Source organism: Sinohyriopsis cumingii, chromosome 8 (assembly GCF_028554795.1).
Source record: "Sinohyriopsis cumingii isolate HCF-2022 chromosome 8, ASM2855479v2, whole genome shotgun sequence".
NCBI classification, from domain to species: Eukaryota; Metazoa; Mollusca; class Bivalvia; order Unionida; family Unionidae; genus Sinohyriopsis; species Sinohyriopsis cumingii.
In genome coordinates, this window is record NC_142968.1 from 100,409,985 (window position 1) to 100,428,523 (window position 18,539).

At 38.7% G+C, this 18,539-nt stretch overlaps 1 protein-coding gene across 10 annotated transcripts in view; it reads right to left on the reverse strand.

Moving 5' to 3' along the window:
* LOC149794237 (AMP deaminase 2-like) overlaps positions 1 to 4,521 on the reverse strand; it is a 126,584-nt gene extending 122,063 nt beyond the window's left edge. For all 10 annotated transcript variants that reach the window (XM_089968365.1, XM_089968364.1, XM_089968362.1 and 7 more), the window contains exon 1: positions 4,350 to 4,521. In XM_089968365.1, coding sequence (XP_089824491.1) covers positions 4,350 to 4,452 — 103 coding nt within the window. In that variant the 5' untranslated portion in view covers positions 4,453 to 4,521. The remainder of the gene's footprint in view (positions 1 to 4,349) is intronic.
* Between the last annotated feature and the right edge of the window lie 14,018 nt (positions 4,522 to 18,539).

Here is an 18,539-nt window from a genome sequence, read left to right on the forward strand (position 1 = left end):
GTGGCTGCTATTGACAGATTTGACCATACTTCCAAACAGTAATTTGAGATCATTTGCCATTCTTATTTTCAGCCATTTTGAATAAGACCAGTCCTTTAATTATGCACTTTATTTATCATTTAAACAGAAGGCAGATTTTGTAAACTGTATACAGAGTTAACACAAAACAATCTCATTTACACATGTAAACATAATAGCCATACCTAGTTCCACATACCAAAAAATTATTATACACTTAATTGTGATTTTTATTAAGAAAACTTAGATAAAATTTATATCAGTATGGCACATAAAAAACATATATAAATTTAAGTCAGGTTATAGGGTTTGGCACTAAACATTTGAAAACAAAGTGGCTTCCATGACAAGGAAAGGGACAGCAAACAGGCTATATTTTGCAAACTCCCCAGAAATGAAGAAAAAAATCACCAAAGGTTCTTCCAGTAGTATCTGTTGCATATGCTGTACATTCTACTTTATTGATTCCTAGAGTTACCATAATGTAAGGACTCAGTGTACTCTTACTAACATAACACTCTTTGCTATAGTGCTAAATAATCTATAACACACAGTTGAGAAATCCTGGTCAAAAGGTCATAATGCAGTCAACTTTGCTATATTCAAAAATGAACGCATATTCTGTCCTAAACTGTTTACATGTATATGTCTGGCCAAGAATTTCATGCTGAATATGAACTTGCATTATATGACCCATAGATTACAAACATGCTTTAAGTGCCATTTGTAAGGTTTATATCCACTCCTTTGTCAAAAGTGGTGTATTTCGCCATATGACTTTGAAATGAGCACAGCAAAATCTATACATGTATTGTAATTAATTCCAACTGCTGGCAGTATCCAAATATTATGTTAATTGCTTACAAGTAAAAGTATTTATTGAACTGACACTTGAATAACTGATTTCTTGTTAGTTTATAAAACTTCATCACAAACATTTAAGTCCAAAACATTCATGTAATTTTTTTAATTGCCCAAGAAACATATAACTGAAAAATGTATGTAAAATCATTCACATAAAGCTAATGCTAAATGTAACCATAATTCAATATTATATCTTCTAACTTGCGTGTCACTCAAGAATATTTTATTTCACACAAAAATATTTGGATGGAGATTTGCAAAAGGCACATAAAGGCTTCAGAAGCACAAGAACACAGAAAAAGTCAATATCTTCTTAAAGCTGAATGCACACAAAAGATTTCTATATAACCATATGTGAGAAATATGCAAATTTCAGCATGAAAGAACACGGTCAAGAATTTGCAACGAAAATTAAAAATATTAATACAAAAATGGTATGCGGTACATGTGTTCAAATATTTCATTGTCACAATCTTTAATTCTGATAAAAATCATCCCCTTTTTCTAGTTACAATTTGGAAAGTGCTACAGTAGTAAATTGCATAACGTTTTTAGTGGAGAATATAATATCACGTTCTTTTCTGGCTCTGCCTTAAGCTTCTAGTTCTACTTTATTTTACAAAAAATGACAGATACTTATAGGTTACTGCATTTGTATGGGAAAATATGAACGAGTTTTTGGATGGAATACTGGAGTGAAGTATATCCTTCCAACAAAACGAGTTCATATTTTCACATACAAATGCAGTAACCTTTTTATTATATGTTCATTTCTTTAATTCTACCTAAGGCTTAATTACATAAACAAAATACACTACAATAAACAATGTAAATGAATGTATGCCACATGCCAAACTAAATACACAAGCGCATATTCATCATTACACAAATCGGGGGCCCCGAGTGGCCGAGTGGTCTAAAGCGTTCGCCGTTACGGATCACTGCCATCTCACCTCTGTCTGCGCCGGTTCGAGTCTCAGATTCAGCCAATGTAGATATGTGAGAAAGCATGCCAGTAGCTTCTCGTGGGTCCGTGGTTCTTTCCGGGGTTTTCCCGGGTTCTTCCTCCACCATTAATACTGGCCGCCATATATGGCCTATCATGTGCTGAAAAATGGCGTTAAACCCCACAACAACAACAACAACAACATCATTACACAAATCAACATTATTACTGCACACATAACTCCGCCCAGATAAATTTGAACTTAGTCACCCGCTCGACATAACTTTCGAATGAAAATGGTGTGTCAAGTTAAAATTGAAATTTGGAGTCATATTGTGAATGAATGTGCATTGCAACAACGTCTACATTTGATCTGGAATGAATAGATTTTGGTATTTTTCTCGATTCTAGGAAAATTCGTGATTATGGACTGGATGTGTATGTCACAATTCCACATGAAATACATCAGACTGAAGAAGCTAGGGAGAAGCATGTTGACATCTGCAAATGTATTTCTGTTTCTGTCATTGAATGTTTGAAATCATAATGGGGGAAAAATATGAAGTCTTTCAATTGCAATTATGAAAAATACTATGGAATTTAATGCTTATTTTATTTTCAGTGCAGTATGGAGGATGTAATTGCACTTATCATCAAAATTATAGTACAATTTCGAAATGTGTAATCCAGATTGAGAACCTATGACATGAGTCATGTAATTCGGATTTGCAGAATTAAGAAAATATATTTTGAGGAAATTCAGGATGTAAAACTAAGTATATTTTATTTTGCCATTCTTATCACCAGCTAAAGAAGAGAGTATATGACTTGTCACTTGTATGTTATTTGTAAGGACCTTATCTTGCATCTTTTATATATTGTAGTAAGCCTAAATCCGAAACATTGTATCAATGAGGAATGTGCCAAAGCAGCTGGTATGTGGCAGTCCACGAAACATGTTTTATTTCATTCAGAAACAAATTTAAACAACTACAATGTAAAGAGCATCTTACGTGAGTGTACATGATTTGTGTACAAATCAAAAGTGCTGGCATCTGCGTCCATTGTTTGTTTACAATACAATGTAGTTCCTTTATGCATGTGAATGCTATATGTGTATTGTCACGCAGGTTCAATATCGGGTAATATTTTGTAAGATTCTGACAATGTAAAGTTAATGGGGAAAAAAATGAGCATATAATAATACCCCATATATATATATATATATATATATATATATATATATATATATATATATATATATACCATCTGTGTGTCAGGTAATTCTGTGCAACAATACGTCATTTCTGTAAACATTGGATCACATGTCATTTTGGGTAAAAAATCCATTTTGTATCAAGAAAGAACAATCATACTTTAATTGAGAAAAGTGATATTCATAAAGTGTACAAAAATATCCCACATTTCAACTCGAAATGCATACGAAAATGTGATTTCTAAATGTCAACATGAAGACCCACTCCGTTACCTTCTTGAACCTGTAACCCATAAAATCCTATTTACTATGCATCTTTTAGAATCATACAAATAAATACATTATAGAAATGTATATTTTAAAAAAAATGCATCTTAATCCAAGTTTCCAGTTTTGCAAGAAGTTGTTCCACATGTACAAAATCATCTGCCACCCAATGTATCAAATTGCTAGAATGTGATTCTTAAGAAATTCCCAGGTGTACAGTCCGTTTCTAAATTATTTAGTAATTTTCCTCCATAAACAAGACATAAACACATTACATTATATTCATTGTTGTTTCTCTTCCACATAACTGCATGTTTTTTTTATTAAACATTGAACTTCACTAATTTTTTTACAAGATCGGTTTAGTTTGCTTAATATTTCTTGCCATTTATTGGCAATGTTACGTTGAAATTTGTAAACCTAGCTATATACCTGACCTAATTACTCAACAACTGCTGACAGTTCAAAGTGATGTATTTCATTTCTATAGCCCAATGGATAAACATTACATCTTTTCAAAGCTGTGCGCAGAATAGGCCGACATATCGCGAGTCATGAAAACACGGGGGTGTTATCCCGTATGTCCAAAATTAATATTATTTTGAACACAATATTTTGGTGACAACTGCCTTTATATAAATGGTAAGTACTGCAGTATTTTATTTTCGTTAATCGGTCGAATTCGGTACCCGTTTTGCTTCAATACTGGAGACGGAAACCTTAGGTGCGCAGAAATGCCCGACAGCATTATATATATATATATATATATATATATATATATATATATATATATATATAGATATATAAGGTATCGACACTTGCCAATCGATTGGATGACACTGGGTCACAAGGTCATCGAATGTGCTAGAAAACCAGTGCATCTTATTTATTTGCAAATGCAACATTTTTTATGCCTTCACAACTGTGCTATAAATATCACTGTGAAGTGTTATTTATAGGCGCTAAAAACACAGATATATCATAAAATAAACACCAGCGCTAGGCTAATTATTATGTATGAAATACTAAACAATTTACCAGCCCCGTCTTTGTGCAAAATATCGTCTGGAATTTGATCCTTGTTGTCCATTTTCTTCTTCGACTGTGGTGCTGATGTAAAAAAGAACAATTCCGAAGTCATCCGTGTGAATTTGCTAATATACCGCTTTCGACTATCAACTCCTCTCCGACGCAGAATAACGTTATTGACAACACAACGCAGGTTAAAACCGGTTATAGAAGTGACGTCGCAAATAGTAAGCAGGTTTAGCCATCGGTAGAAATACCACTCCTTTCATTACGTTTCAAAGAGATTTGCTTGAAAACGAACCGTTCATCCTACCGAGCCACATATAATTTGCAGCCCATGCCCATTTCGTGAATTAGCAATCTTTGTTATATTTGTTAGCAAAATGTAGTGTAAACTTCCCAAACAAGTATCGATTGTAAAAGAAACAGAAGAACAAACAAATCCATACACATTAATTGACGTGAGATTTTTTTTTATTATCGCAAAACATAACAATTAATATACATTATAGAAACAACGAAATTCAACATATGTAAAGCAGCATCAAATGAAATATGGTTACATAAGCGTGTCAAATATTATGATATTTAAGTACTTTAATTCCATTCGAGGTTCCAAAACTACATTCAAAGATGTACAATGATACACCAATAAATATAACAAAAGAAACAAGATACTTAACAAATAACAAGATACCCGTGTGGGGCTGCAATCGTTCACATTGCACGCATTGGAATTAAAGGCAAATTAAGAAAAAAATATGAAAAGCGATATAACAAATTAACAAACATGGCCTAGCAGGCTCAATTAGGAAATATTTTGAGATAGCATGTTAGTGAAAAATATTTCATATGATGCTCTAATTAGTATTCTCTAGAATATATCTGTGAACAAAGTTATGAAAGAACTAAAGCCTTGAAAGTGATTTTCTGTGTTTTGTTTGGGGGTGTCTTTTGTTTGAAAACGTTAAGCTTAAAAAATTGGTGGCCTCAATCAGTAAATAAGTATATTTCTATACATATGTAGAAATTGTACGTTGAAATGTGTGGAAATTTCATTTTTTCCCTCATTTATTTGTAGTTTTTTTAAAGTTATTTTAAACACACTATTGAGGACCTATGAGCTACATGCCATTTCCAAGTATACACGGAGGCAGCCGATTCGGGCTGAAGTTAAATCTGCCTCATTTGATATATGTCTGTATACATGCTTGTGTGGGCCTAAGCACATGTATGTAAAACATTTTATCCAGAAAGAAAAATATAGAATAAAAAAATGGATTGTAAGTTACTCGTAAATGTATTGATAGATATACTTCAGAGAAGAATTAATGTCTGAATTATAAAATACAAAATCTCCTAAGTTATTGACTTTTTTATTTAAAAAATCAGGTTTATATAACTCCAGTTCGGTCCAACCCTGTCCGATGTGATAGCTGGAGGTGTCAGGGCCGGATCAGATCAAGTGTTCGGGGTGAGGTGGGTTTTTCCAAGATTTCAAAAGGGCCCTGACTGGAAAGGGCACCAAAAAGAAAGTCTATGTGACTATTAACTCAAAGTATTCATAATACCCAAATAAACGTGCGCAAGAATAAAATGATGGTAAAATTTCAAGTGACAAGTAACTGTACGCGTGTGTGTGTGTACGTTTTTTTTTTTTTATCGGGGAGTACAGAACCTCACCCCCTATCCGGCCTTGAGTTTAATTATATAGAGAGTTATGCACAAATAAACAAATGCATCATGAATTTTGATATGCATTATTTTGCCATAACAATCATTGTGTGAATCAAAATATCAAAGATAGTCATAACATAGAAATATCAAGGATAGTCATAACATAGTAATATCAAGGATAGTCACAACATAGAAATATCAAGGATAATCATAACATAGAAATATCACCGATAGTTCTAACATAGAAATATGACTGATAGTTCTAGCATAGAAATATCGCTGATAGCTATAAAATAAATGAAGTTTAGAAATCTTATTTAACATCAACAGTCAAATAGAAAATTAAACATGTATCATTCTCACATGCATATCCATGAGAACTGGTTCATCGTTTGGTAGATTCTCATTAACAAAAATGTTTCTGTATTAAGATTTGATATTTATGCTTTATTCATCATTACAAATAATTCCATTGCATGGTCTTATAACGTTTATGCACAAATATATTTTACCGATTTTGTGCAAAATTTTGAAATGATATTAATTTCTAAATTTAATTTGAATCAAGCACTTATTATAATATATAAATAACACAGGTCCTGTGATCAAAGCAACAATCACCTTGACCTGACGGCAACAACCCCTACAACCCTTCGACTACGCATACATCCCTAAAACGGGTGGCATAAGCCAATCTGGTTAAAATCAGACCTCCATAGTCCTACGTGTAGTGACCACTTCTGGCGTCGTGCTCTGGCGACCTTTGATTTATCCAATGGAAATGCAACTTTCAGAAATCTGAAAATGAATCAAATCGTTCGGCACACGTTGATGCTCTTCAGCTATGCTGTCCAGTCTCCCAAATGGGAGGATATAAAACTTCATCTGACTAACTGATAAAATTCGCGATTATGGTAATGACATAGGTCACCAGAACTTGACCTCTTAGTGGTACTGTCAGATGTTCGCGTCAGACAGTGGAAATGGGATTTGAATCAGTTTGGCATAAGCATTCGTGCATAGCAGACACACCTGCATAAAGACGACAAAAATTCACTCTCTTCTAAATTACCGACACTCCAGATTCCTACGAAAGAAATCAGGGATATATCTATTAATACAGACAAGTAACATATTGAAATATACATCAGACAGCGGAAAGTGCTATCATTGAATCTTACATGAGGATGCATGATAATAAAGAAATAAAATATTATATATTGAGAAAGAATATTAACGCTGGTTAGAATATATGTTTGATTCAAAATTACTCTCTAATCTGTATGATAATTTTGTTTCCAATGTATAGTATTAGGTGTGGCTGTGTATTAGAAGAGAATTTATGCTGGGTCGTCATGCTCTCTAGTTCTTTTTCTCTCTGCTTTAGCAGGGCTTTTATCGATAACTGTTTGTTCAAGCGGGTTTACTTTATCCAACCCTCAATGTTTGTCCCTTGTTTGCAAAATTCTCAGTTTGCTTCCTGCTTTTGGCGTGTCGAATTTATCTATCTCGTTAAGATATTTGCTACAAAATGCAGCATTGGATTCCAAATGTTTGGTGTACAGTGATGATAATAAGCGAACTGGTACTCTAACCCTTCCCACCCATGTGAGAGAGAAATCTAGCTGTTTTGTTAACCTTACTTTTCTTATCTCAGTCTGGTTGTCTCAGTCAGGTCGTCTCAGTCATGGTGCCCACGAGCTATGAACTGCTTTTAAAAAGAAGAAACCCTTGTTGTCTTCTGTTGTACATAACGGAGTTGTTATATAAAAAAAACAAGAATAACAAATATATAACAAAATGAAATTCACCCATTAAGCAACATAAGGTCACTCCAACTTTGAAAACACACCATGCGAAACATTTTGAGAGAGACAGACATGCACACGACGTAGTCGAGCCATCTGGTATCTATGCTAGAAACTCTAGTTCGTTCCTCACATCATGTCGAATGTTATCCTATCTGTGACTCAGTAAATTTTCGGGTCAGCGTCATTCAATGTAGCTAAAATTACCCATATCGTTTTCCTTGGTGTGAAACGAATTAGGTACTGCAAACTACATTTAATGACGCTTACCTGAAAATTTACTGAGCTACATATAGGATAAAAGTCGCAATGATATGTGGAATGAAATTTAACAGTATCAATTGTTCCAGACACAGACTGTGCACGTTATTGGCTATATATAAAAAATCCCCGCAAAGACGGCAACAACCAGCACTGTGCTATGTCAAACTAGTTTCTTCAAACTTTGTAAAACACCGCCAATCCGCCCGAGTTGAATTAAACAATCAGCTACATTAGAAATAAACACGATAACGCGATTTGCCAATGAAAACTCATATATGTACCAATTAGAGTAGTTAATTCAAGAGTCCACACCTATTACACAAGAAAATTTCCATGTAGCCAATCATTGCACTAGTAATAGCAACACTTGCCATATTTTCAAGCCAGGACATATAAATTTCCAAGAAAGTCACGAATCAGAAATCTTCTCAGTCACTACACAATTGGTTGGAGCTGAACACATTATTGTACTGCATATTAATTATTAAAAGGAAAAAAGTTAAGTTCAAATACGAATCAAAGCCAAATTCGTTTAAGCCTACAAAACGTCAGAGAAAGAGGACAGCATTTCACCATTAATATTGATAAATTCGGACCATTATCGGAGAGTTTTTTTTATCGATTTTCCAGATTCGGTTCTTAGAAAAAGCTTGTACCACTCTGAACGATATTGATAACAATGTTTCTTTCACGCTATTGAATCTATTTTAAAATTTCAAAACAGTTATCAAAGGCCTTCAAAGTATAACATTGAAAAGTGTAATCGCTGACTAAACACTTTATCTAACAGATGTTTGGCAAATTATAGAATATGTATTGAAATAAATGTGCTGCATCAGTTAATATTTACGATGGAACAGACAACATAATACATACGACAGGAAAAGGTATTTAAAAGCCAGAAAGAAAAACTCCTTGAGGTGTTAATCGTTTTCAATCCAGACAGTGATGTTGTACATTTGACGGCACGTGAACGTTCAAAGAAGAGAACTGTGTACAATAAAAATGACTTTATGAACAATTACAACTAAGGAAGGTACATTATGCTGAAGATAAAAGTCATGCAATATATGTATCAAGCCAGATGAATACATGTAACTGACAAAGAATGCGTGAGTAGTGAATGGGGTCACTTTAGCGTCAAGGGGAATTAGCATTAAAAAACACCCTGGGTCACTTTGGCGTCAATGGGAAATTTAACATTACGAAAACCCCTGGGTCACTTTGGCGTCAAGGGAAATTTAACATTACGAAAACCCCTGGGTCACTTTGGCGTCAATGGGAAATTAACATGGGAATAAATTGTGGGTCTGTTGAGCGTCAAGGGGAAATGGAACAGGGTCGGGACCCTATTTTCATAACGTCCCGACCTAATGGGTCTCTATTTTTTTGTATTTTTAAATAAAAATAAAAAAATAAAAAAAGGGGTAGGCAATTGAAAGTCTATCTCTTTTCGAGACCTATGAGTGGCCCTGAAAAGGGCCTTTGGGTTTCTTCTTCTTCTTCTAACTCCTTAACTTCTTTATCCATTCCCTTATTTTTTTCCATCATTCCTTTCTTCTCCTTCTTTTCTGTTTCCGGTATCCAGTCCGGGTGACCCATGGCTCGGAACTTCTGTTGGATTTTCATCCAGTTAGCGTTCAGTTTCTCTAGTTCTTCCTTTTTCTTTCTATTTTCTTCTTCTTTCCTATCTTTTGCCCACCTGTCCTTGATTTTCTGCACTTCTTCATCTATCACCTTTCTCATCTTTTCTTCCCCTTTTTTCAATTGTTCAACACTCCTTTTGACAAAGGGCCACTCTGACCTTTGTTCTATCTCTTCCAAGAGCCTTCTTACTTCTTTTACCTTCTCCATGACCTCTTATTTTGTCCCCACTCTGACATAAGGGGGATTTATCAGACCTCTCAATCTCTTCACTTCTTCTTCAATTAATCCTTCTATCATCTCCCTGGCTAATTTTAGTTCGTTCACGTAGTGCAGACTTGTTCTTAACCTCCAATCTCTTTCAATCCTTTCAACTCCATATTCCCCATCCACCATCCAAAAATAAACATGCCTTAAATCATTAAACAGTTGTGACACCTCCATCTTCGTTTTGGTTATTCCGTATAATGGTTCTAACATTGAACCTTGTGGGTTCTTATAGTTAAAGCGCGGACGTGAAGGAAAACATCCCCTACTTTTCTCATTTCATATTATCTACTATCCACATACGTGAACCAGCAATAAACAAACCCCAAATCTACAATTCACACACGCAAAGCATTAAAATGAAACCCAAATCTACTATCCACACAAACCAGCTTAAGCTCTTACAAAACCCAATAATCTACTATCCACACAAACTTACGTGAGCGCTTACAAACACAAACACATACACTCTCACTAAGAAAAAAAGAGTCAGTGTTTATATTCACACTACTCTACATACACACATTGGCAAATCGATTACTATTTTTTTTCTAAAGGTTTGGGTAGCCCTGAAAAGGGCTGTTTGTTTTTGAACTCCAGTGACACCTGGTTAATGATGGCACCTTCCAGGCCTGGCACCACACACACATCTTCTTCCCCAGTCTCCTTTTACTTTTTTTCTTGAGAGCGCAGAGGGAGGATGATTGGCTTCAGCACCCCAATCCTCTGTCTCTGGTATCTTGTAAGCCATCCTCTCTCCTATTTTCTTTTCCTCCTCTTCCCTCTGTCTTCTCTCTACCTCTTCTTTCTTTATCCTTGCCTCTTCTACTATGGCCTCTGCAGCCAGCTCATTCACTATACGCCTGGCATATTCCAGGTGCATCTGGAGTTCTAGAAGCTTTACAATTCTTGTATTCATTGTCTTGATGTTAACAGGTCGACGATGGGTAGCCCAACTGACGATTAGTTTTCAATTTATACTAAAAGCGCGGACGTGAAGGAAAACATCCCTCCACGGTTTTCGAGCCGGAACGTTCAATGAGTGCCATGAGAGGGATAGTAAGAAGTCAAAGAGCATGAATCAAAATTCTTATAGCCAAACAAAAGACAAAGGCATTTTTTTTTTCAAACCAACATTTTTTTTATTCAAAATCACTTAACACTAACAAACAACTATAACATTTGTAACAATAATCCAACAATATAACATCAAACATTTTTTTCAAAACACAAACATTTTCTTTCCAACTAACACATTATTTTGGACAAGGCTGACAACGTTGTGAATGAAATTGTGATTTCCACTGTTGGAAGTCATTAGGCCATTGATGGACACTACGTTTCCTAGCTTGAGACAAAAGATAAGCATAATGGTCACAAAACCATTGATCTATTTTCAAATCGTTTCTAGAAGAAGAACGAGGATCAAAATGAGTCACTAAATGTTCTAAGGAATAACCCTGGCTGCGATGATGCAGAAAATACACACAATATTGTCCACACACCAAGGAATCTGTGCCTTGTAATTTCACATTATTGAATCGGGTGGTCTGAGCATTTCTTCTCATAAAGTCAATGATATCGTCTTCCAAAGGAGGCAATCCATACGAATCGAAATATTCCACACATCCTTCTTGAGGAAAGTAGACGGCTACCCAGTGGGTTCCTGGGAGATGACTGTCGTCCGTGTTGATCACATAAGCTAGATGGTCTTGAGGTTTACGATGAGGGAGTTCATCTTTAGCACAGACGACAGGATTCGAAGAAGCCGTATACGAGCGTGGTTCAAAAGGTAATAAAGTTCCTAGGTATCCATTGATTTGTGTGTTTCTTTCTTCACAGGTAATGATAAGTGATCAATTCGATCCTGACATTTTGCTTGAAAATGTCTGACAAGTAAAAGGCGTTTAGATCCGACTTCTTACTCTGGTCAAAGAGAGATTCGATGCGACGACACTCCAGAGACGTTAATGGAGGAGAAAAATGTTTATACAAGCCTTTATACTACTCGTTCAACACGAATTCTATTTCGATGTGATCCCAAGCTTTGTCCAGATATTCGTCCAATTTTTCTTCTTGACTTAACATCAGACATTTGTCGTGTTGAATTTGACTGGGATGATCGTTGTGACATCCATAGCACTCTTCCTTGATCAATTATTTCATTATATCTGCCAGGACTGTAGCAAAACAGGAGACTAAATGGGCTTCTTGTTCTGGCCATCTTGACTTCATCATGATAACTTCTTCGTCTTGGGATTCTTCTTCTTCTTCCACGGTCTCCTCACATTCCATTTCCAAAGTTTCTCCACTAGGTAAAGAGGGATAACAGTCTTCCATGGCTTCTAATAATCTAGAATGACTTCTCTCAAACTGTTGATTTCTATGGTATTGTCAAATTTTGCATACAGGATGACGTTCACTGTGTGATCTGGAGGTGGATTTGCAAACTGAAGTTCCACACGAATCTGACCCGATTTTATAGGGTGGAAATGTCCCTCGTCGCTGCCTTGGTCTGGAGTGAAATCAAAACCCCACAAAGCATAGCCTCCTGCATAATCGTCGTACGAAATACCGTGACTGGTGTTGGTTCCTAACTGTCCCGTGGCTTCGTACAGGGACAAGTATGATCTCAAATAATTCTTCGCGACACCAAAGTTAGGCTCAAAGGGTCGGGTACACAAGGTCTTGCCGTCGCGACTGACTTCGATCTTGGACACATTGTAATGTTGAAACTCAAAAGGATTTTGATCGTGGGTTCCGTTGAAGGCTGAATTCCTGACGATACCAACAATCAAACGCTTGGGTAACTGTCCTTGGAACAGATGATCTTCTATCATAGATCGCTGTCCAGCGGGAATGGTGAACGTTTTCACTTCTACGCGTCGTATCGGATACTTGGCGGTCGTTCTGCTCAACGTCTGACTGACGTCGTTTCCCACTTTAGGTAACACTTCCACACGACGCACGTAAAGTCGGGCTTCTTGAATGATAGTTTTGTATTCATTGGCATGGGCCATCAAATGGAAAGCGGCACTGCTACGATTCAGTCTCAGACGGATATCCACCCCGTTCAGCAAATACTTTTCTTGTAACCACATGTCCAAATGCAAACGATCCATCAGTTCTAAATTTCGCCCTTGCAGAATTTTCTTACGACGGTCGTTAAACCCCACATTGTGAGGATTGTCATCTTCTGTCAGGACTGTGTCGCTAAACGTGGCTACACCTGCCGTGTCAGGTTTCCATACCACGCAAGCATCCAGATGAGTATTCTTGGCTTCTTTTCCGTACGTCAAGAGATTTTCCAGGTAGGCACGATATGGGTAAGTATCCATACTGCTGCTGACCAGTTTGTTATTCAAGTACAAGTCCACTTCGCTGAACAAGGAATGCATGAAATTGTTGACAGGAGCTACTCTAGCATCGCCTCCTGGATTGGTGTTGTCCGTTTTGATCACTTTCACTTTCAAGTACAGGTAACTGCTATTCAGATCGATGTAATCTTCGGGCTGTCCTTTGATTTCAAACTCGATGGGAGCTGAGGCTGTCAAAGAGGAGACGGGGTGAAATTCCACCCACTGGGATTCTTGCATGGTCATCATGGTGGGGGACATGGCAAACAGATCCAGTTCCGACTTGGAACAAGTGCAAGACTCTCGGTGCATCATTTTTCTCTGTGTCTCAATAATCGAAAACGTCTAAGTCTCGGACGGTTCTTCTTTTCTTTGCCTTTCTAGCTTTAGAAGTGTGAAGTCTGGTGAAAGGGTGTTTTCTTCGTCGTCTCTTTCTGCCTTGTCCTTGCTGAATGCCTGACTCGGTAGCGTGTAGGGCATTTATAGGTGTTTCTCGTCGGCCCAAAAGGTCTTTGCCCGTTTGCAGCAAGACATTTTCGCCTGCCCTCATGAAGGCTTCTTTAGGGTTTTGTTTGTCGATGATGACATTTTGGAGAAATTCTTTGCCTTGCGTCAATGCCGCATCTTTCAAGGCGTGCAATCCGCGTGTCACCATCGGTTTCAACACCGGGGCCACCGAACGAAAGGCCGATTTCAGCATATCTCCTAAACCGTGTCCTCGCTGTCGAGCAACCCCTCGGTACACTGGATACATGACTTACGAGTCGTGAGAGAACCGTTTTCGAAAATGGAGTTTCACCGTGACTTTTCCTTTGGTGAATGGAATATTTTGTCCCAGATCTCCTTTTATACCAATGTTGACCGTGTCCAAATACGACATGCTGACAGGCAAATAGTGAGGATGTACAAATTTGCGGTGAACGTGGTAAGTGTTTCCACCTTCCTCGTCAGCGTTCGTGGCAGAATCCACTTTGAAAGGAATGACACGCAGTAACGGCACAGAGGTGTGTCCCACCACGTTATACTCCACCACATCGGAGTACAAAAACATCAAATTCAGTCCTTGGTTCAGTTCTACCGGGGCACGAAATAACTTGCTAAAAGATTCGTTGTCGTAAATGATTGGTAATTCGTTTTTCTTGAGCATGGCCATTCTCATGTCCATGTCTCCGCTCAACATGTCAAACAATTCAGGACAAAATAAAATGGACACGATTTTACTCCCGTCAAATTTCATCAAGAAACGACGAGCTGATTTGTGGTATTCCATGGTGACACTTTTTTTGACACTTTCCAAAGCTTTCAGAAACACGACGTTAAACTTGGAGGCTATGGTGCTCACTAAATGTTGACCACTAAAATAATAGCCTGGGGGAATGAACAAGTGATAGGTGGTGTACTTTTGATTTTGTGTGCCAGGGCTTTTTTTGTTATATTTGCCATGGGTATCCAAGTACTGTTGCATTTGCTCGTCATAAACTTCCACATCAAAAAAATTTTGATTGGGAAGGACATTGAGGACTTGGGTCGGGTGAATGATTTCTACTAAAGCCACTTCCCAATGGGCTTCGTAATCTAATGGGATGGTCTGAGGTAATTTGGCCGTGTAACAGCACAACGTGTTCTTGGGAAACACCTCCATGGAACTGTCACTGGGTAAGGTTAAGTAAAATTGGTTTTGGTGACTCATAATTCCAGAGTTCTGTGGCTGTCCGAGGGGTTACTGGACGTCAGAGAAGTGTCTCCGCCCAAAATAGGGTTGTTGTTGTTATTGGAGTGGTGACTGACACTGGCACTGGACACAAGGTTCCCGTTGTTCCCTTTCGAGGAGAATTTCAGGGAGGGATTGGGAAGCAGGTAACCGATGCAGCTGCTCAATAAAATGGTCCACAATTGTTTGTCTCCTTGTTGCAAACTCAAATTGGCGATGGCTGCCCCAATGACACAATACACCACGAAGATTTGGCAGAGAAAGACGATTTGCGTTTTAGGCACACGTTCTCCGCACCACACCCACAAAGGTTGTTTTTGTAAATCTTGCAGAGAAGAACTAGGTGAAGGAGTGGTCGACGTAGCTGCGTCTGTGTGAAAGTGCATGATGGTCACTTCTTTTTATAGTCGATGACTAGCGAAGCGTCGATCCAAGAATCAAAACTGGGTGGATATCCTTTCCAACGTACTTTGACTTCTTTGACACGTCGTTTGCCTACTTTACGGGTTCTGCGTTCGAGAATGCTTTCGATGTCGTACACGTCCTCTTCTTTTTTGGTGACACGTTGTAACTCGGGCAAATAAAACGTTCCTTTGAGCACTTCTCCGTTCATGTCTTCCAATTTATAGACGGCAGGATCACGGCCATGCACTTGTCCAGTGACACGAAACAATTCGGTCGTCCAGTTAGGTAAGTAACCTTTGTCGAAAGTGCGTTTGGTTTTGCCAATGCGCACCCAATCTCCTACGGTCAACACTCCACTTTTCTTGGGGGCAGCCCTCGTCGGGGACGTACCAAACAGGCGCTTAAACACCAACACTTCGTTCTCGGGAGTCACTTCTTGCGGGGTACGTCCGATGCTTCGATGGTAAGATTGGTTGTACGCTTGCACCAGGTGCGGTAAGATGTCGATGTACTTCAGAGTCTGGTGATGCGTAAAATATTTCCACATGCGTTCTTTCAAAGTGCGTTGAAAACGTTCCACGATGCTGGCTTTGGTTTCGGGATTCTCGGTGGTAAAAAAATGAATGTCACGTTTCTTTAGTTCTTTTTGGAACGCTTGGTTGAGAAATTCGGTGCCTTTGTTCGTTTGCCATCGAAGAGGGTGACGACCACTTTGTTTCAACACTCGTTGCAGGGCTCGCACTAACTCGCTGCTCGATTTGGAAGTCAAGGGCACGACCCAGGCAAATTTGGAAAAGACGTCGATGACACAAAACAATTATTTGTAGCCGCGATTGTAGCTGGCCAAATGAGAGACATCGGCTAAATCGGCTTTCCATTGATGATCGATGCCTTCCACTCGGGTGCGACTTCTGGAAAACTTGCGTCGAATGGGTTTGTGTAAAGTGTAGGTAGCTTGTTCTTGTAACCATCGTTGCACTTGAGGTAAACGGAGACTTTTCAGTTGCGTTTTGGCAGCACGATACAATTTTTGAATTCCTGCGTAACCTGCAGGATGGGAGGGATCGTAGTAAATGCTGGCTAACACTTTTTCCATTTTTTGTTTGTGTGTTAATAGGACACCCACTCTTGGAGGATGCTACTCTTTTTCTCTTGGGCTATTTTCTTGGATTGCAATGCTTTGCGTGTGCGACCAGCAATAGGTGTCGAGGAGGACGATGTCTGAGCGGGGGATATCGGTTCTTGTTTCACTTCTGTCTTCACTTCTGTCTTCACTTTCTTTTTCTCTTCTGATGAAGAAGGAGTGGTCATCATCTTTTTAATCCATCCAATTCTGGAGGTAGGTGGTGTTGTTAACTTGCGTACTTTTTCTGGAGGAGTTTCAAACCCTTCTTCTTCTTCTTCTCCTTTTTCTGTCTTGGTCACTGGTAGTGGTGATGGTGCTGGACTTTTCATCAAGGTCTTAAAATCTTTCAGAGTGGGAAGAGCTGTTTCGTCTGAGGCTTTCTGGTGAAAGAGTTGCAGTCGTTGCAAGAGTTGACCGTACTTTTGCGATTTTTCTGTTTCGGACAAATCTTGGCGATCCATTAAGGACTGCAATTCGTGTTGTAACTGGGACATCACGCTCAAATTGGGATTGGGAGGTAAATGCGGGGTGCGTTGTTCTTGCCAACGATGGTATTCCATCCATCGTTTGTAAGACACTAAAGCTAGTTTTCGTCCTTCCATGGGATGTCAGCGGTCGATTCTGAGATCTTGGGACTTCAGAGGGCCTTTTAATCTTGCTCCCACAAGTCCTCCCAACATGGTTCCCAAGACTCCTTTCAGCAATGGGCCTAGCAAGAGGGGTAAAATTCCTCCACGTTGGACCAACATCTTCTTCTTTTGTAGAATGGGAATTTTTTTTGGAACCATTTGGCGAAGAACGTGACGATGTTTGCCTAAGCATTGTTTCTGGTGTTTGGACAAATGGATCGTACCTTTCAAGACGTTCAAACAACATTCGCACACGGTATCAATGACCTCTTTGGAGGCTGATTGAATGAGTTTTTTTCGTAGGGGTGGAGAAGCTTTGGACAGGACAGATAACATGTCCCCATGTCTGACTAAACGTGGTGGCAGTCGTTTCCTTTTCTTTCCTTGGGTTTTAGAAGAGGGATGTTTTCTGGAGGGTGACATCTTTGAGTCTTCAGGAGCACCAAAAACACAGATACCCCGACTTGGTCACACACACCTTTTTATACTGGAACGCGTCGACACTGATTGTTTTTATGTCGTATCAACTTCATGACAGGCATGACACGTCGTGCAGGGGTACGCAACGGACTAAATCGAGCCAGTTCTTGCTTGGACAAATTCAGTAAACTTTGTAACATACCCGATCTTTCTTAGACTTTGATTTTGGGAGAAGGTACTTTGTGAGCAGCAGCCACTGCCACTAAATTGGAGGGTCCTGCCACTGGAGAAGTTCTTGGGGTTATCAACGGAGAAGTTCTTGGTGTGATCAACGTCTCCAAGTACTCTTCAGTTCTTGGTGACATCAACGGAGAAGTGAATGAACCTGAGGCTACCGGAGACGTGGTTACCGCCGTTGCAGGTCGTGGTTTGCGAGTGTAAGGTTGCGTCCTGGCTGAAGTGCCTCTCTTGCGACTAGATTTCTTCTGTGGACTTTTCTTTTTCTGGGGACTTTTTCTCTGTTTCTTTTTCTGGGGGCTTTTCTTTTTCCGGGGTGGTGTCTGGTAAGAGGAGGGTCCCGCCACTGGAGAAGTTCTTGGAGACACGGGCCTTCTTGGGGACTTGGTCTTTTTCTTCTTCTTCTTCTTGGAGCTTCGTTTGACTTTTTTCTTGGGAGAAGTTTGGGAGCATTAGGATCCCATCTTAAGAGAGAGCGAATGATGACCCCTCCTAGAGTACCGCTTCCTCCAGGTTTCAAAATGATTTGTTTTTTTGTTTGAGTGTCGATGCGAGGATCGGCCAGTTGGGTCAAAGCGACTTTGTTTCGATCAAAAAAGCGTTTGGTTTGATGAGGAATCTGAATGATCCCTTGGAGTAATTGACGTGCTGTCAC